The sequence below is a fragment of the Centruroides vittatus genome, unplaced genomic scaffold, assembly GCF_030686945.1.
Source record: "Centruroides vittatus isolate TY-2023 unplaced genomic scaffold, ASM3068694v2 contig_950, whole genome shotgun sequence".
NCBI classification, from domain to species: domain Eukaryota; kingdom Metazoa; phylum Arthropoda; class Arachnida; order Scorpiones; family Buthidae; genus Centruroides; species Centruroides vittatus.
Window position 1 is genome coordinate 1622707 of NW_027122629.1, and position 21017 is coordinate 1643723.

Sequence of the window (21017 nt, forward strand, 5' to 3'; positions counted from 1 at the left end):
TAAAATTTATTAGTTAAAACTTTAAATATACAGTAATTAAGTTTATTGTTTTTATTTATTTTTTCAGCCCTGTGGGCACTAAGAGGGGTTTTTTTTATTAAATCAACTCATCTTAGGTTTGGCCAGACCCTTAATTAAAAACTGGGTTGGATTGATCGCATGAGGCAACGAAACACGGACGTTCTGCCAAGGGAAAATGCTTCCGAGGAAGACTTTCTATGGAAAAGTGACCCCTATTTAAATAATAGACACACAAAGAAAATCTGGAATACTTCACGCGACCAGCCTTTGCTGAGGTCAAACCGGTGACAGACTACTAGTGTTCAGTGGTTTCATCTACTCCGCTACTGGTGGGCACCACGAAAAATCCTTGCCGTTTTTCGGTGTGCCCGGATCCGATTCCGGAATTCCCAGAGTGATAGGCTGATACAGTACTTTAGCCGATCACCCATCCAGCTCTGAGAAATAGCTAAGAATTAACTTAATATGAGAAAGCCAAGTTTGAAGTCGACTTAATTTTCATAAATGTTTATAGATAATACAAATCAAGACGTCATTTCCTTCGCATCTTCATATTGGCCGATTTCATTGGGAATCAAGTCCTATTCTAACGGGCAAAGTTGAAACCATTCTGCTATTTAACTTTATCAATGAATCGATTGTTCAAAGCAATTTATTCTGTATTTAATTAAAATCTTTACTTAAATTATTCATAGTATCAAATTTAAAAAAAAATCTTTTCAGTAAATGCATTATAATGCGACGAAGAAGCTTGGTTGCTTGATGAAATGTTTGAGATAATCAAAATAGATGATATGGCATCACATTTCACATTTTTCCATCAATATAATGTATATTCATAAGAATATGCATTAAAATGTTGGCTACACAAAATACTATTCTTTGTGGTCGTCTAGTTTTCACGTCTCACGGCAGCTATCCGTTTTATAAGTTTTTTGTGTACTAAACGAGAATATACATAATAACGACATTGTATATGTTTCTTACAGGACAAGTTTTCATTTGTAGCATGCAAATGCAATTGTTACATAACGCAGATTTTTCAAGTCGTCCAAACGACACGTAAAGTATTCAATATTGCAAATTATTTACGCGTGAAAACGAATTTCTGAGCGATCTTTTCTCTATGTACACTTAGCTACTGTGCAAGAAACTACAATTAATATGTATAAATATATATTTGCTAGTTAAGCTGTTATAACTACAAGGAATGTGTTGTACTTTTATACACTAAACACTAGAACACCAGTCAAAAGTAATTGCACTGTCCAGCGTCACTTCTGTAAATCCTTACGAAGAAGATATTAAAATTTGCTTATAATTATTTTAATATCTTAAATAAAATACACAAATAAAGAAAATGAGAAAACAGAAAATACACCGAGAGAATATTTGGCTATAATTTCTTTCGATCCGTTACCAAATGTCCTATATTCTTACCTCATGGTTCGCCGAGAGGAACGTAAGAGAGTGTTTCATTCCGATAATTATGACTTTAATTATAAATAACTGATTTATTATGAATATAAATCACTTTTAATATATTTAAATGCTGTTTTGAAATCACCTTACATAGCTATAGTCTGATATAAATTAGACGGTTTACGTCTATAAACTGTAAATGATTAATAAACAATTACACAAAACAGGATAGTCTTTTTATTGTCCAGGTATGAAACGATCCATTGCTATATTCTTAATGCGTTCAAGTTTAATAGAGATAGACAGTATTTTTTGCTTTATTTATAAGAACTCTGGTTAATGTCACCTATGGTTCCAAGATGGCGGCTCGTCTCTGATTCCGGCAAACAGAAGACAAGAAACAGTGGGGACGCACGTTTTCCTAAACCTAACGTATTCTAATAAATTACCATAATTCTTAGCAACCAGCTATTAGAACAGGTTAGGTTTAAGAAAACGTGCTTCCCCACTGTTTCCTGTCCTATGTTTGCTGGAATCAGATACGAGCCGCCATCTTGGAACCATAGATAACATTAACCTTAGTTTTTTTATAGTTTTATGACTTAATACTTTAGATATATATCTGGGAAATGTCTGTCTCTATTATTTTCCTGATATGACTAATGGATTATTGGATCTGTACAGATTACTGTTGACTTTTTGTAAATATCATTTTAATCTGAGGTTTTTCTGTATGATTTCATCAATATGCCTTTTCTATAAAAGAGTATTTCATGTAAATAGAAGGGGAGCATCTGTCAATTGGTGGCTTTCTTACTAATATTTTGTCTTTTATAAGTAAGAAATATTATTATTATTTTTTGTTGTCTTTATTTATACTGGCAGATGCTCTGTAATTTAATTAATGTTCTAATTGTGTAATGTTGATTGTATTTAATACCAAGAGTTTTGTATTTGTAAATGATTGTTTTTCTCCCTGCATCATGGATTATGTCCAGTATGCTTAAATAAATAAATATAAATACAAGATATTGGCAGGCTCACTAATTCGCATACAAATAGCTCAAAGAGTAGAGTATAGTTTTATAATTTACATGAATTACACGAATCACTTTAAAAATATTTGTGATATTTAGGTTATATATACGGTAGAGTCCCGTACAATGCGGGGGATTTGTTACCCATTATAGGAAATCGCGTTATCGAAAGCTGCATTATCGTACGATTTATGAAAGTTTAAACCTTGGCCTATAAGTTGAAAAACAAACGTATACCTCTGATTGACAAAATTCGAGGGTTGTCACTTACTTTATTTGCGCATTGTACGGGACTCTACCGTACGTAACGTAACGACTGTACATATGTGTAATAAATATTTTCATTTTAAATTTTGAAGCTATAGAAATAATGGCTGACAAGAAATCAGAAAAAAGAAATCAGCTCATTCAAAAATTAAATGAAGACTTGAACGATTACATTTCTAATCTTAAGCCAAAGAAATATGAAGAAGGTTGGGCAGAGGATAAATGGGAAGAAGTAAATATCTACTATATTTATTATTAATATTTGTTTAAGTAAATATGATTGTGATTTTAACTCTTCCAGTTTAACTCAAAATTACTTTTTTGAAATTTTAATAATAATTTTAATATTAGATATTTTTAAAGAATGTCGTTATTAAGCTGCAATTTCATATTAAAAAGAAAAGAATTATATTTAAATTTTTTATGTATTTATCAGAAACATATACAGGTATACCTCGTCTTACGTCGGTAATTGGTTCCAGAAGAGGTGACATAAGTCGAAAAACGAAGTAAGTCGAATTTACTTGTGTACTTACGATGTAAGTCGTAGTTTCGACTTACGTTGTAACTAAACACCAATAATGGAGGAAACACCAATAATGAGCACTTAAAGACCGCTAAATAAGACAACAACACAGAAACACAGATGTTTTCATGGTTCGTTCCCTAGGATTTATGATGATTATACAGTAGAGCGTCGAAAATCGGAATCAATTGGGGACTGGGGTTGTTCCGATTAGTCATTTGTTCCGATTACCGACTTTGTACGAAAAAATATATTAACCTGTATGATGTTCAAATTTTTCTTCGTTGCGTGTCGCTTCGTGTGGAATTTTTCTCCGTTGCGTGTCGCTTCGTGTTGAATTTTTGTTGATTTTAAGCCTAACGAAAATTTTTATAATAATAATCGAGGCTATCGTATCGTTAAAAATTATTTCTGCATTTTGTACAAACAAAATAAATATATTGAAGAATATAAAAAACATGAAAATTATACTTTAGAAGTAAATCTAGTATCAAAAATGTTCGATTCAGCACGACACAGTCCGACTGAAAATCGTTCCGATTACCGGCGTTCCGATTAACGACGCTCTACTGTATTAACATTTACTGTAAATGTACATATTTTAATATGATTTTATGTGCTTTCAACGCTTTTCTAGTGATATTACGACTTCAATGTTTATGGAGGATGGATTTAAAGTCGAATAAACTGACTTAAACTTGATTTTTATTTTTCCATATACTTCGATTATACGTTGTTTGTCAAAAAAGACAAACGACGTATAATCGGGAACGACGTAACTCAAGGTATACCTGTATTACTGTGTAAAATACAAGATCAATTATATTTTTTTAATTATGAAATGCTTTGTATTGTTCAACTTCTAAAGAAATTGATTATTTCTAGCGTAAAATTAGGTTTTTCTTCAGTTAATTTATTATGAAATTTGGTCGTAATTTGTTTTAAGTATTTTAATAATTCAAATTAAATTTTTAATTACTTTTTCAGCTTTATATTCAAGGACAAAAACACTGGAAGAGTTTCTAAGAATCTGGAAATTGTTTAATTTTTTCAGATAACTTTAAAACAAGATCAAACAGTAAAAGAACATGGCCAGCGTTATTTACATTTAATAAATACACAAAAACTGTAAATATCAGTTTTTTTACAAAGGTGTAATACCTTGCTTCCATCCTTTTTTCACAGTTCACACCAGCAGCAATCCGTAAAAAATTCACAAAGTTATGGAGACAACCTTCCTGAAAAGACTACTGCCTCCGCAATAAAATGTAAAATAAGATAGTTTATTTTACATTTTTGCAATCGTCTTTTATACAATGTTAATTTGCATTTTGAATTTGCTTACAAACAGATAAAATGTTTCTTAATTCTAGCAAACAAGCCAGGCGTTGCACGAGCAAATGGTTTGGATGATTTGGTAAATATTGTACTATACGTTTGGAAATTAAGTTATTACTATCCAAAACAAAAAAATCACAACTAAAATAGTACAGTAGAAGTCATTCTTCAGGTTGAGCCTTATTCCTCTCCCTCTCCCCACGGAAATTTTGAAAAATGCCTTCTTGGTGTGCATTTTCATGACATACCGTGTTCCAAATTTCACCTCTAGGTTCAGTGGTTTGCTCTGGGCGATGATGAATCAGTCAGTCAGGACATTAATTTTATATCTATAGATATTATTTAATATTTTAATCATTTTTAAACCCTAAATTAGTGGGATACAATTCTATTCATTATGCAAATGTTAGTTCAAGATTATGCAAATGAAATACTAACTGGGAAGTATTGAGATAGCAGTTGAATTTAACATAACTCAACTCCCAAAATTCAAAATAATTGAAACAAAGTGGAAAATAAAAGATATAGATATAATTATATTTAGTTATTTACATCTGTATAAATACAGAGAGCATCGATTATCCGACTCAATCGGGGACTGGGGTTGGTCGGATAATTGAAAAAATGGATAACCGAAAAGTACGAAAAAATACATTATTAGTATAGTATATTAGTATATCCCATGTAATTAGTATATTAGTATATCGCTATTAACCTACTTGCGTTAAATTTTCATCTATGTTAAGCCTAACAAAATTTTTTTTAAATAATAATTGTCGCTATTGTATCGTTAAAAATTATTTCTTTATTTTGCAGAAAATAAATACAAAAATAAAGCAAAAAATAGAAAGTTAAGTTTGGTTTAAATACTGGCCTCCCTTTCATGGTCGAATCAGCGTTGCCAGCTAAAAAACGTTAAAATTTAACAAAAATATTAAAGTAGCCAAGACATAGCCGAATATTGTAGTGCCACATCACTAGTGGACATTTGAATTTGCCGACTAGAACACGGTTGGTTAACCGATGTGATGGTTGATTGGGGGTTGGATAATCGATGCTCTACTGTATGTCTATAAATAAAAATCTCTCTCCTATCTCATAACTTAATGTTCTTAAATAGAACATACAATACAGCACTTCAAATACATTAATTCAAATTTAAAACAAATTACAGTAATAGGCATAAACAAAATTATAAATTAAAAAATTAAATTAAATTAATATAAATAAAAAAAATAACATAAATTTTAAATAAGTTAAATCTAAAAAATTTTAATTATTTGTTTTGACTTTGCCAGGTTGCAGTTTTAAATCATGTGTTAATTTAAAAATTAATTGTGGCTTCCAGTCCCTGAACTTTTTGATTTTCATCTATCTAACTCTGCTTTTAAGAAAATTTTGAATTGAAATCACAAGACTTTCAGTCCAGACCAGAAGTTCACATATTGATTGGGGCTTCTGGATCCCTGGGATGAAATCAGGGCAAGCAATGCTTGTCCTGATTTCATTCCAGGGGATTTTTATGGGTGGTTCTGTGTTGGGTATATTGGGCCTCATTCCTCACCACCCAGTTACTGCATTATGGACCTGGCAAAATCCATAATGGGCATAGCAAAAAGACCCTTTTAGTGTCTACACGAAAGCTGAAAGAATGTATATGTATATCTAGATTGAAGAATCTTGGTTGGAGCCTTTTTTGTTCAATAAAGTATCTTTCAATATTGTTATCACTAACTTTTCTGTTGTGCTGATGTTGAATGGAGACATCTTTGAATCACATAATGCTTCATCCCATCTGACCTCTTGTTTCTATTTGTTGTTTGTACAGTTTTGTTTAGATGTTTGTTATTGTTATAAGTTATATTTACAGCCATATATTATTTTTGTATCATTTATTTATATATTTTAATCTTGTTTTATAGTACAGCTTGGCCAAAATGGACCTTACACCAAAGTTAACAAACCAACCAATCAAAGCACCTGAAGTAATAGACATTTGTCTATTGCTTCAGATGTAAGCACAATGCTTTATCTATCTTTAACAACATCTGTCACATTTTACTTCAGCTCTATTGCTATTAAGCGAATGGGAAGTGCTACGTACAAGATTGTTATAAATAAAGTTGCTCTACTCAGACCTGTATAGAGCCCATTCTCTCTGATGTATTTTGATGAAACTTGGTATATACATTATATGGACCATGGGGAAAAGGAAAATGCAAAAAAATAATTAGTGTAAATTTATACCACTAGTTGAAAAAATGGCGCATGAAGAACAAGAAACACAAAATGGAAACACGCAAGACATTTTTATTTACGACATTTGTTCAATGTGCAATCCATTTAAAAATAGCAGCAATATGACATGCTTGCTTTCAATTTAGGCAGAGTTCATATGTCTCCTCTATAGACACAATCTTTCAGATATCCCCACAACCATACAGACTCTGCCTGAATTGAAAGCAAGCATAACATGCCATATTGCTGCAATTTCTCAAGAAACCTATTGGGTTACTGTTGAATTTGCTGTAAGGCACGTTGAACATGTGATTGATTCAAATGGATTGCACATTGAACAAATGTTGTGAATAAAATCCTTTTGCGTGTTTCCATTTTGTGTTTCTTGTTCTTTGGGCACCATTTTTTCACCTAGTTGTAGAAATTTGAACTAATTATTTTTTTTTTTCATTTTCCTTTTCCCCATTGTCCATATAATGTATATACCAAGTTTCATCAAAATACATCAAAGAGATTAAGAAAACAGGCTTTATACAGGTCTTAGTAAGGCAACTTTAATTATAACCGTCTTGTACTTATATAAAATCAGGTTGCATCTATTTTTAAATTTCTCACTAGAACTTTGCAAAAGCCTGTCTTAATTTTTATAAGTATCTATAAAGGAATATTGGCTTCAGATGAAATTAAAACCCATCAGTTTTATCTAAATGTGCATATACTGTATATCCAGATGTTAAATGTGTAACTTTCCAATATATCTGCTCAGTTTGAAATTGTATTCTGAATGATTTTTTCTTCTAGTTATTTTTAAAAATTATAAATTAAATAAAAAATTAATTATATTATTAAAACACTTATGAGTTAGTAGTTGTATGTTATCTTCATCTACAATAAATTTTGTAATGAATAAAATTTTTAACCTAAAAACAATATTGGAGCTCACTTAAATTGAATTTTAAGATACAGGGATGGAAAACTCTCAGCCTTTTGTGGCTTTTAGTATGGCCTGATAAAATATAAAATAATAAAATTTATGACAAAAAAATTAAACTTAATTATGAAAATATGTTTTTTTATTCTATTCTATATCTATAAATGAGAATGTTTCTTTGCTTATTTTAAATTATTGTCAAATCTTACACTTAATTTTTATAAAGTATCTAAATATAACCACGGAGATGGCCATATTGCTTCATCGGAGTTCACCGTATTCAAAACCCAACGAGTGCAATGCATGTCGGTGCTGCACCGGTGAATATTGGAACATGTTTTTGCACATTGTGGTTCACCAACGTGCTGTTTGATGCATACTGGAATATACCCTTAGATAATGTTGTACATAACACTCCAAAATATTTATTGCATTTCTATATATAAATTAATTTTAGTATACATTGGGTTGCTAGATTTGCATGTAGTGCCATTTATTGCCAAAAAAATTAAAAAATAATAAACTAAAAATAATTTATACAAAAAAGAGTAGCCTATAATTAAAAAAAGAAATAAATATTATATTCACTTAACTACTGCAACATATAGTGCAAAGTGCACTATATCATTATTGTGACAGGTTGCAGATAACACTCACCTGCATGGAGTTAAAAATGTTACGCTGTGAAAACTATATCAGTATTTAATTTTCCACATCTAACAACTCGGGTTTTCATTTCTGAATGGTACTTAATTCTAATAAGTGCCCACCCATGGCCGAGTAGATAAAACCACCAAATACCGGTAGTCGTGGGTTCATGTATTGATAACAGGCCGGCCGTGTGGAATTTTTAGGATTTGATTTATGTTAGTAACGCCTAAATAGGGGCCAGATTACCATAAGAGTCTTTCCGGGAGGCATCTTCCTCAACAGATTACCCATGTATCACATTGCCAAAACCAAATAAATCAAGCTAATTCTAATAAGTTTTTTATAAACTTTCCACGTGGTTTATAGGTATTCTGATAATGTTCTTAAAGTGAGTTTTGCCACATACATTTTTGAAATTTATGATTAATAATGCTGGGAGTAATAATTATTGCAAGGGTACTTTATGAACCCTGGCAAAGCCGAGCGTAACAAACTAGTTTTCAATAAAGACGTTTACATTTATAAACTGCAGTTTATATATGGAATATTAACCATTCAAAAAACTGGCAACATTTAAAACTGTGTGTGAGGTGCCATCTGTTATGATATTTTACTAAAAAAACTTTATATTTTTAACGAGCAATTATTTATCATGACATCGTCACAATGCTGGGCTGCAATTTTTGATCATATTTTTTAAATTTATTTAATTTAAAATGTATGCTCTCTACCCCAACTTAGTGTTGTAGTCTTGCCCCTGTACCTCATACTTTTCCATTAGCAATGGAGTCGTGCTGGTCATCTATTGAACTCCCTTTAGGGAAAAAGTTTAGAATTGAAATAATGTGACTTCTGGTTTGCATCAGAAGTTCATATATAGTTAATCAGGGTCTCCCGGTAAGGTTTCCATATCTGGTTTCAGATTTCATCTATCCCACGCCATTCTGAAGATTAAGGATAGACAGACAACAGTGGGAATTTTATAACAATTGGGCTACAATTTTTTTCAAATTGCAGCCTAATTATTATAAAAAGGCAAAAATCTTAATTTTGAGGGTAGGGATGGGTTTTTTAAAAAACATTGTAAATGCTAATAAGAGGTAAAATCATCATTAAGTCAGATCCTGCTCAAGATAAGACACTATTTCCCTTTATCTCCCAACCCTGTCAACCTTTAACTACCAAAAGTCAATAGTATCAATTCTCCTAATACACACATCTCCCTGCAAAATTTTAGAAGTTTTCAACAAAAAGCACAGGAGAAAAAACAAACTTCAAACAGGATGAACAAAATCATGCCCCCCACACACCTACATGAACACAAACACACTAACATTCGTACATACAGAAATTACCCCCGAATTTTTTTTGCATTTCTCTATTTCAAAGTATCCCAAGCCCAAAAATATAAAAATCTTGGAGGGTCATTTTTTGACAATTGCCATACTTTCCCTCTGTCATACATAACAGAACTGAGAAAGTAAATTTGTGTTAAGATACTTTATCTTTAGCTTTTAATTTTTAAGCATTTATTTACTGTACTTTCCAGCATATAAGATGACCCCCGACTTTTGAGAAGATTTTCCTGGGTTAAAAAGTCGTCTTATATGCCGGAAAATACGGTACATAAAAGTTATTTACATTCTTTGTGTTTTATTTTATTTATTTATGAATTATATATATTTTTAATGAATGTTCATTTCTATTATACGAGGCGTGTTTTTAAAGTAAGTACCATTTTGAAATATAAAAAAACAAGCAAACATTTTTAACAAAATTTTTATTTATGTGAAAGCCCATATTTTACACTACTTTTCTACATAATTCCCATTAATATTGAGACACTTATCGTATTGTGGGACCAGCTTTTGTATTCCATCCTCAAAGAATGTTGCCACCTGATGAGACAACCACTGCAGAATGGTCATTTTGACTTCGTCGTGATTGTTATGGCGCTGCCTTGCCAGATGCTTCTTCAAATGCAGAAACAAATGATAGTCACTCGGCGCCAGGTTGGGACTGTATGGAGGGTGGTCTAATTGTTCCCAGCCAAATGATGTGATTAGGTCTTGAGTTTGATTTGCCGTATGTGGACGAGCATTATTGTGAAGCAAAATGACACCCTTGCTCAGTAAGCCCCGCCTTTTGTTTTGTACTGCACGACGCAGTTTTAAGTCTCACAGTATGCAGCTGAATTGATTGTTTCACCATGAGGCAAAAAATCAACAAGCAACACTCTGTATCTGTCCCAAAACACCGTGCACATGATTTTCTGAGGAGAAATTGTTTGCTTGAACTTGACTTTCCTTGGAGATGATGAATGTCGCCATTCCATGGATTGTTGCTTCGATTCCGGTGTAACGTAGGCTACCCACGTTTCATCGCCTGTAACAATATGGCTTAAAAAATCATCTCCCTCGTCACTGTAGCGCTCAAGAAAAGTCAATGCACTGGCCAAACATTTGGTTTTTGCTTTTCCGTCAACATTTTCGACACCCAACGGGAACACAACTTCCAATAATTTAATTGTCTGGTCACAATTTCAGAGAGAACACTTCTTGAAACTGCAGGAAACTCTTTAGATAAAGATGAAATCGTGAATCGTCTGTTCTTTCACTCTACAGTCCACTTTTTCAATCAAATCGTCGATAATGACTAAAGGTCGCCCACTTCGTTCCTCATTGTGAATGTTTGTGCGGCCATTACTAAAGGCCCTAACCCATTTTCGTACCATTCCATCACTCATAACGCTTTCACCATAAACTTCACTGATTTGGCGATGAATTTCAGCCACTTTCGAGCCTTTAGCACTGAGAAAACGAATAACGGCACGCACTTCGCAGTTGGCGGGATTCTCAATGAGCGGCGGCATTTCAATAACACACAAACAACAGTAAACACAGTCGACTGGCTTTGTAATGGCGTTTGTGGCTTCCCAACAGATGTAGGTACACAGTGCGCATGCACTAAGTGCCTACTGCAGCGCTCCAGCGGCGTTATATTAAAACGGTACTTACTTTAAAAACACGCCTCGTAAATTTAAGAATAATTTAAGATCAAATCATATTATATTTATAGTCTCAAAGTTCATAAAATTGTTTTTATCTACAATCACAAATAATCAAGATGTAGGATGGTGTTATGATTATTTTAGGAAAACATTTTTTGGTTAATGTTACATATGGTAGCGAACATGGCGACTCGTCTCTGAAACAGTGGGGACGCATGACTTACCTAACCTAACCTATTCTAATAAATTACCCTTATTCTAATAATTTGGTTGGCAATAATTATGGTAATTTATTAGAATAGGTTAGGTTAGAACGTGCGTCCCCGCTGTTTCAGAGATGAGCCGCCATGTTCGCTACCATAGGTAACATTAACCCATTTTTGTTTTTGATTTAATAACAATATTAAATCATCCAATAGAGTAATCAAACTAAAAATTTTTATCTTTTCTTTATGAAAATCACATATTCGTAAATTTAACAATTGAGTTTTTTTATTTTTAAACTTAATTGTAATGTTTTATTTAGGGTAGATGTACCAGTTTTGGTTAGTGTACCAGTTCTGGCCAGAAAACAAATTTAACTTAAAAATATAATCACCACATATTCAAATCTGTCCAATGAAACAAACTTTTATTGTTAACTGTGTGAACAGTTAACAATAAAAGTTTGTTTCATTGGACAGATTTGAATATGTGGTGATTATATTTTTAAGTTAAATTTGTTTTCTGGCCAGAACTGGTACACTGGCCAAAACTGGTACATCTACCCTACAATTTTAAAGAAACTTAATTTTTAAAAGTATATTATTCATAGCAGTTCATGTTCAGTTTTTGTTGTATGTTTTGGAGATGATAAAACTTTTCTGAAAACATTTAAATGAACTTGGCTATTTGTGAATCCGTAATGATATACGGCAGGGGTCGGCAACCTTTTGTCAGTGTTGTGTCGAACCTAAGTTATAATGTTATTTCGGGTACCGACACGATTCTACCAATTTACTTAAATATAATTTTTCTGATTGTAACGGACTTCAAAAATATATAATTTTGAAGTTAAGTTGTTAATTGAATTATGTTCTTACATGTCAGGTGCATGTACAACGCGTAGAGGGTGACAGAACGTAAAACGCACGTGCTGTAATATAAATATACGAGCAAGAGCTTGCTTTTAATGTACACTGAACTATGGAATTTCATTTAAATGTATAATTGATAATTAAAATATAACTTTTACTACATTTCTATTCAATCAGAGCACCACTGAAAATTGTGTTTAAAATAGAATTCTTCAGTATTGATTATTAATGACAATATATATAAATCTTTTAAGGAAATGGAAAAGCATCCGGTATTTAGGACACAACCGATAAAAGAAGGAGAAGAAGTTTCACCCCTGATAGAAGCCTTACAACAATTAAAATATGATCCAAATGAAAATACTCCTGAAGGTAAATTTCATATATATATAATAACTATATACTCTTCAAAGACTGCGTAGATTTGCACTATAGACTCTAGTATACCTTTTAAACACAGCCATTTATTGCTAATATTCGAACGTTTTCGGTTATTTTTAATAACCTTTCTCAAGAACAGTTACATTCGAATGCGGTTGTAGAAATTTGAACACGTCGCCAATCGTAAACGAGCTTTTGAAAAGGTTCTATTCGCGATCTTCTAACGGGAGGTTTACAAGCCAAAAAAATTATAAAAATATATCCTTAACTGATTCCTCAGCTTGTCCATTGTTATACGTATTATATTAGTATAACACCCATAAGCAATTTCCTTGCCTGTTATAATGAATATGGCATTTGTATAAAAATCTGCTCTCGCCGGTTTTCTTATCTGGCGCTACCTTTCCTGCGCTACACCACGCTGTTTCTCCATGCCGATGAGATCTTGCTGGCTTCCCTAAAGTTAATAGCCTGTCCATTGTAGCTGGTTTTGAAGATATTCCATGCTTCCGCATACTTTAGATGTTTTTTGCTGTAAACTTTTTGTATGAGCTTTGCTTTATCCCAATCTGCCTTTACTTCTTGTTGGTCTGCCAGAATATACGTTGCCAGGGCGGTGTTAGGATGTTAGAGTCTTATGTCTCTTTGGTGCTCGGTAAGTCTTTCTTTAAGGGATCTTCCTGTTGCTCCCACGTAGTATAATTCGTTTTGTCGTCTGTTATCTATTACCGGGATTTTGTACACCCCTGGAATGAGGTGTAGGTTCGGTACGTCTTTGTCGGCTCTTAGCAGTTGATATATTGTCGGGTTCCTTTTGTATACTATTTTTTTGTTTGTGGCCGCTCCTCTTCTTTTGTATACATTATTTAGTTGTGCTCTGTATTCCATGATTGTACACTCGTCTGCTTTTCTTCTATTTGGCTCTTTGTTGTTAGGCGGTTTGAGGTTGGAGAAAGCCTTGCTGTTCACCCCGAATGACTTAGCTAACATGTTAATATATTTCAACTCTTCGTTTCTATCTTGCAGCTTGCTGCAGTGCGTGTACGCCCTTGTCACTAGTGCCCGGTAGGCTGCTAGCTTATATGATACCGGGTCGTGGGAGTTCCAAGGTATGAACCATGGGGTGTATGTCGGTTTTCTGTATACTTTAGTAACAAATCCATCTCTGGTACTTAGAACTGCGAAATGGTACTTAGAACACTAGAGGAAAACATCATATCTAAATACGCACAGCACATTCTCATCTATGCAAGATATGTAGACAATGTTCTCGTCATATGGAAGAATAAACCAAACATAGATGGTTTCGTAAAAGATATCAACAGCAACAACTTCGGGCTAGAAATTGAGCTGGAACAAATGAACGACAGAAATGTACATTTCTTGGACATCGATATACAAATAGATGCCAGAGATGGAGTTGTTACTAAAGTATACAGAAAACCGACATACACCCCATGGTTCATACCTTGGAACTCCCACGACCCGGTATCATATAAGCTAGCAGCCTACCGGGCACTAGTGACAAGGGCGTACACGCACTGCAGCAAGCTGCAAGATAGAAACGAAGAGTTGAAATATATTAACATGTTAGCTAAGTCATTCGGGGTGAACAGCAAGGCTTTCTCCAACCTCAAACCGCCTAACAACAAAGAGCCAAATAGAAGAAAAGCAGACGAGTGTACAATCATGGAATACAGAGCACAACTAAATAATGTATACAAAAGAAGAGGAGCGGCCACAAACAAAAAAATAGTATACAAAAGGAACCCGACAATATATCAACTGCTAAGAGCCGACAAAGACGTACCGAACCTACACCTCATTCCAGGGGTGTACAAAATCCCGGTAATAGATAACAGACGACAAAACGAATTATACTACGTGGGAGCAACAGGAAGATCCCTTAAAGAAAGACTTACCGAGCACCAAAGAGACATAAGACTCGAACATCCTAACACCGCCCTGGCAACGTATATTCTGGCAGACCAACAAGAAGTAAAGGCAGATTGGGATAAAGCAAAGCTCATACAAAAAGTTTACAGCAAAAAACATCTAAAGTATGCGGAAGCATGGAATATCTTCAAAACCAGCTACAATGGACAGGCTATTAACTTTAGGGAAGCCAGCAAGATCTCATCGGCATGGAGAAACAGCGTGGTGTAGCGCAGGAAAGGTAGCGCCAGATAAGAAAACCGGCGACAGCAGATTTTTATACGAACGCGATATTCATTATAACAGGCAAGGAAATTGCTTATGGGTGTTATACTAATATAATACGTATAACAACGGACAAGCTGAGGAATCAGTTAAGGATATATTTTTATAATTTTTTTGGCTTGTAAACCTCCCGTTAGGAGATCGCGAATAGAACCTTTTCAAAAGCTCGTTTACGATTGGCGACGTGTTCAAATTTCTACAACCGCATTCGAATGTAACTGTTCTTGAGAAAGGTTATTAAAAATAACCGAAAACGTTCGAATATTAGCAATAAACGGCTGTGTTTAAAAGGTATACTAGAGTCTATATAATAACTATTTGGGTAATATCTTTCTGAGTTTTACTATATACTTGTTTGCTTTATGAAAACACAACTCATTTGGCTAGCTAATTTAGAAATGATTTTTTTATGATCAATTTTTTTATTTTATCATTGATACTAGTCATTGCTATTTGTTTTTGTTACAGAGTTTTAGTTAGTAGATTTAATCTTCAGAATGAAACAAGTCTTTATCTTTAGTTTGCCGTTGAATATAATAATAATATGTGAATAGCTACAAGTTTTGTATATATATATATATATATATATATATATTTCAATGCAAAATATTTTTAGACAATATTCACTCTGACATTTGAAATGTATTGAGTTAATATTATTTTGTCAAAATGAATAAATAATGCCAAATTCAGAAATTGACAAAAGAAACTTCTTAGTTGGTTTAATATTGATAAATTCAGCTAATTAATTTTTCTCTAAATTTTTAATTGAATTATGGTTTGAAATCCAAATTCAAAACTAATTTTGGTTTTCTTAATTATCTTATCTCAATAGAGCTAGCAAAAAATTATAAAGACGACGGTAACGAAAATTTTCGTTTAAAGAAATATCGCTGGGCCGTCGACTGCTATTCGGAGGGCCTTAAACAAAATTGTCAAGATGCCGACCTGCGTGTCCAATTATTTACAAACAGAGCAGCAGCACATTTCCATTTAGGTGATTGCGCATCAAGAATTTCTTATATATCCTTTGTTGTTTTATCTAATGTAATTTGTTCACAGGTAATTATCGTTCATCTCTAAATGATGCTATTGAAGCAAGAACATTAAAAACAACCCATACAAAAGCAATTGTTAGAGGTAACTAAGTATCTTATTTTATATAAAAATGTAATTAAATTCTATTTTAAAATAAATTAAGTATAAATCATGTGTCAAGAAAGAATTTAAATCGATCATATTAAGTTTATTTTAAAAATTAACTTTATTTAAAAGGTCAATGGATTAATTGTATTGTAAATACTGTTAAGGTCATCTTTGTTTCTAAATCTGTTCAGAAACTTGTATGGCAAGTTTGATTCCTGAATTCTTTTAGTTACAACTGTGATCACTTATCTTGTTAATGCTATTGTATTGCTTATCTAAGATTTAGTGTTATGTCTCTATCTTCAAATCTCTGCTAAAAACTTGCTTTCAGTTTAGCGTCTAGTAAGTGCTACTCTGATTATAAAGATAATTATAGGCATTAAGGAAACGTGTATGATGTTTCTATTTTTTTCATAATGATTAAATGTATTTATAGGTTCTCTGTGTTTTTTTGAATTAAGATTATATAAAGAATGTATTGAATGGTGCAGTGAAGGTTTAGCTGTATCCTTTGTTATCTTATTATTAAAATTCAAATCCTAAGAATAATAACAACAAAAAACCTAATATGATTATACAGAATAAAGTTTTTGTTAACAAAAATAAGATTGATAAAGAAAATGAAACATTGAAGGAACTTAAAATAAATGCAATGAAACTGAAGGTGATGTTTATTGTATATTTAATACGTTCTCGATTTTTTAAAAAGTTTTTATTTTCGAATTGTTATAAATATAGTGTCACTTAATTAAAATTTCTGATTTCAATTTCAATTAAAATTATAGGAACTTAAAGAACAGGAAATGAAGCAAAAGTCTTTACAAAATAAAAAAGACGACGAGAGTAATGGAAAGCTGAAACAAGCTATAATGGTAATTGAGAAATAAAAACAATATGTAATATATTAGCTGTCATCGTGTAGCAATTAGTGTGGATAATTTTATCTTTAAACATAATTTAAAGCACATTCACTATTTCTGGCTCTTCACTGATTGGATGAGAAATTATATTGCTCGTAATACCACACCGGTTCACATAAAAAATATTCTGTTTATAATAGATTATAGTGTAATGCCATTTATTGATATTAGCAAATTTTATTGATATATTCTATTTAATATTTTTATGTAAAATAACTTACTTTTTGATAATTTTCTATAAAAAAATAATTTCAAAGTACAATGCTGCATACACTTTATAAATTTACTTTAGTGTCTACAGCCATATGTCTCTGAATTAATTGTTTAAAATATTAGTTCTAATGGGAATAAAAAACAAAAGACGAAAATTTTATTTTTAAAATATTGACACATATTAGCATACAGTCGGATAGCAAACCTTTTTGAGTCTGCGTGCCTTACAGTGAGCGAAATTATCCTTAATAATGTTTATGCACACTGAAGTTATATACTTCGACTAACAATATTTGAAGAACTGAAAGGAATGTGCTTTAATTAGGATAAATATAAAGAAGCTGATTGAAAAAGATACGTGATAAACTGAAATCCTATGTTATGTGCCAGATGATTTCTCCTTCTGTGCCATATGTTTGCCACATCTGCCATATAATAATTGATATTATCTTAAAAAGTGTAAATAATTGAATTTAAATAATAAATTTGGATTTACAGGAAAGAGGGATTAAAATTAAACCAAGAATGCCTCATCTGGAATCGGAGTGGGATATTCACGATCTAGAAACTAGTCATCCTGCAGCTAAACAAAATGTGCATTTGGATAAAGAAAACAATCTCATTTGGCCTGTTTATTTTCTTTATCCAGAATTTGCCGAAACGGATTTTATACAAAAGTTTGATGAAAATACAAGGTACGGCTTTTTATTAATTTATTTGAATGTTTAATTCATTACATAATTTATCATCAATCAGATTTTTCGATCATCTGAAAGTCATGTTTGGGTCACCAGAAAATCGGCCCGAATGGGATAAAACAAATTCTTATATTCCAGAAAAACTACAGGTACTAATTTTATTATTATTTTATTAATTCCTTATGAAAATATTTATTGATTTAAAATTGCTTTTATGTACAGATATACTTTGAATATAGTGAGGAAGATTGTTTAGTGTCTGTTAATAAAAATTCAGCTTTACAAGAGATTCTTAGAGATGATAGGTAAGATGTGATATTCAGGAGCTTGTTTTTTCCAGGAAGTTTTCTTCTTATTATTCTACATATATAAAACAATATTTTTCTTTTCTTCTAGATATTGGGTAAAAAATGGAACACCTGCCTTCATCATTATGGTTCAGAATTCAGAATTTGAAAAAGATTTCAGAGGAAGATATAAAAAAGTTTTGTGATAGATTTTTATGGTACATTATTTAAAATGCAATAGCCGTCGTTTCACTTATCTCGAATTTACCTGGCTCAGAAAAGTCATTTTCACTAACTTTATATATGATAAATGAAAAACAAACAACAAATAATTCTTTAAAAAGTTTGATTTAATTACTGTATAAATGCATTTTTTTATCAGTTGGCTTTACCTTCATACCGTATATTTCCACAGATAAGACGATAGTCGAATCATAAAAAAAGGCCCCCAAAATCCGGGGTCGTCTCATAAGACAGATACAAAAAAAATTAGATTGAAATTTATATAAATTAAAACCATTATAAAAAAATGGACAAACCATAATTATTTACTATAAGAGAGTAGGGTATGTGCACAAAATAGAATAGCCCGTACGACATTTTTGTGAATAGTCAAGGTCATTACCTGAATGCCCGAATCGGTGCAAACGTTTTCAACAATAGCAAGGCAGAAAATAAAATTTGTCCATTCGAAAAATTACGAATAGGACATAATTCCGTATACGCTATACGGTATTATTATCATCCAGACGATGATCGCCGATATAAACTAAATTCGTAGGTCGTTGATAGTTTGGGGGTCGATGTTATGCTAAAACTATAAAACTTTGACGAAAATTTATACCTCGTCTTATCCGAAGGTTGTCTTATCTGCGGAAGTATACGGTATATAAAATCGTATTGAACAAAGATTGATGTAAGGGCTTTATTTGAAGATGGAACTGATGCTGTTCCAAAATCTTTTATATAATAAGTAAATTGAATTTTTTTAGTTTTGTATCATAAAATTTTATTAACAGAAATTGCATTATATTTTACTAACAACTGAAATAATTAACTCAAAATTTACAGGAAAATTGAATGATTCCAGTTTGCAGTGTTTTGGTTTTAAATTTAGTTTAAACAAAATTATTTATTGTCTTTACGAAAATTAAATCAAAAGTTAATTAAATATTTGTTAAAATTAAATATATTAAGACAAAATTAAAAATTTTATGAACTCTTCCAACATTAAGAGGACCTTCTTTTCCGTATCCATCATCTGTTAGGCCAGACCCACAATGGGTATGGTCGACCGATAAGGGACAGGCCCATCATATCCTGAACTCTACCCCCTGAAAAATTACTAGAGAGTTACTTTTACATATTCCAATCCGGATCCCTAACATCTCAGCCATCTGTCTGTCGTATCTTTAATGTTAATATTTGCAGGAATATAGTTTAGCATTAGAAGATAACGCACTAAATAATACTATTATCAGCAAATATTCACTTTTATCTATGAAAACAAGTAAAATTTGATGATAATTTTTTATAACTTATGTTGTCCTGAAACTAATAATTAAAATTCCTTTCTATTAAAAAAGTTTGAAATAAGTAATATAACAGCTGTTCAGTCTAAATAATGTATTTAAGCCTGTAAAATATATACGAAATGTAAATAAAATTTTGTTTGTGTGTTTTAAATTTTGAAGGATTTTCTTTATTTGTTATAAAATATATCATTTATAAGCAGTTTACTCTAAAAAATATCAAACTGTTTATTACTTAATTTCTCATCATACTATTAGAGATTCTTTTCTCATTTCTCCTTCAAGTTAGCTTAATTATTATTGTTTGGATCTCTGTAATCAATAAAAATTTGGACTGATTTCTAATTAGTAGTAAAAAGTCCTCAGACCAGCTAATGATTTAAGGTCTTATCTATTTCAATTTTCCTTTAAATAATGCTAAAATAAGATTTTTATTAGATATAGTTATTTGGAAATAAATCAACATTTTATTTCGATTTTTAATAAATAACTTACATAACTACAGAAAAAAATATTAACCTTAACTTTCCTAACGAATTAATATTCAATTTATTCACGGTTGTATTCAGTTTCAAGTATATGAATTTAATTATCAGGGAATTTGATTCAAGCTAAACCAGACCGGGATCTTTAAGGACAATGAACTTGTGTATTATTTCTGTTGTGGAAGGAATCATTTTACATAATAATAAATATTTATTTATTTTTTATCTATTAGCAAATTGATCTAATTCTAAAAAACAGTTAAATAATTCCATGACTCTATAATACTTTTAAACAATAGATCATTTATAAGTAATTTGTATTCATAATGTAAAGAACAAGAAGAGATCATTTTGTAATTTGATATTTATGCAGTTAATAGAACTAGTCATTATCTAGTGCCAGTATTGCACACCAAACAATAGACACTTTGCAATTTAGTGTTTTCAATCTTATAAAATGTTTAACGGTTTGAATATATACAGAACAACGGCCAACGATGGGAACATAAAATTGGCCTTTGTTTGGAGGTTTATTTTGTCCAAAAACGGCTTTTATTGGAGGTTTCACTTATATAATTTATTCAACGTCGTCATAAAACTTTTCCTATTCGAATTGGC

At 31.6% G+C, this 21017-nt stretch overlaps 1 protein-coding gene across 3 annotated transcripts; it reads left to right on the forward strand.

The window, feature by feature from the left end:
* Positions 1-1053: 1053 nt before the first annotated feature.
* Positions 1054-20071, forward strand: Dpit47 (DNA polymerase interacting tpr containing protein of 47kD). Of its 3 annotated transcripts, none has more exons than XM_067282258.1 (12): positions 1054-1083; positions 2840-2979; positions 12772-12889; positions 15954-16115; positions 16181-16258; positions 16701-16768; positions 16872-16928; positions 17050-17136; positions 17896-18092; positions 18154-18244; positions 18318-18400; positions 18492-20071. In XM_067282258.1, exons 2-12 carry the CDS (start codon positions 2851-2853, stop codon positions 18586-18588), a joined length of 1167 nt encoding a protein of 388 aa, XP_067138359.1. In that variant the 5' UTR covers positions 1054-1083; positions 2840-2850; the 3' UTR covers positions 18589-20071. The 3 variants fall into 3 exon arrangements, with proteins under 3 accessions (XP_067138359.1, XP_067138357.1, XP_067138358.1); XM_067282256.1 differs by lacking the exon at positions 1054-1083 and adding an exon at positions 1453-1483; XM_067282257.1 differs by lacking the exon at positions 1054-1083 and adding an exon at positions 1616-1691.
* Positions 20072-21017: the final 946 nt, after the last annotated feature.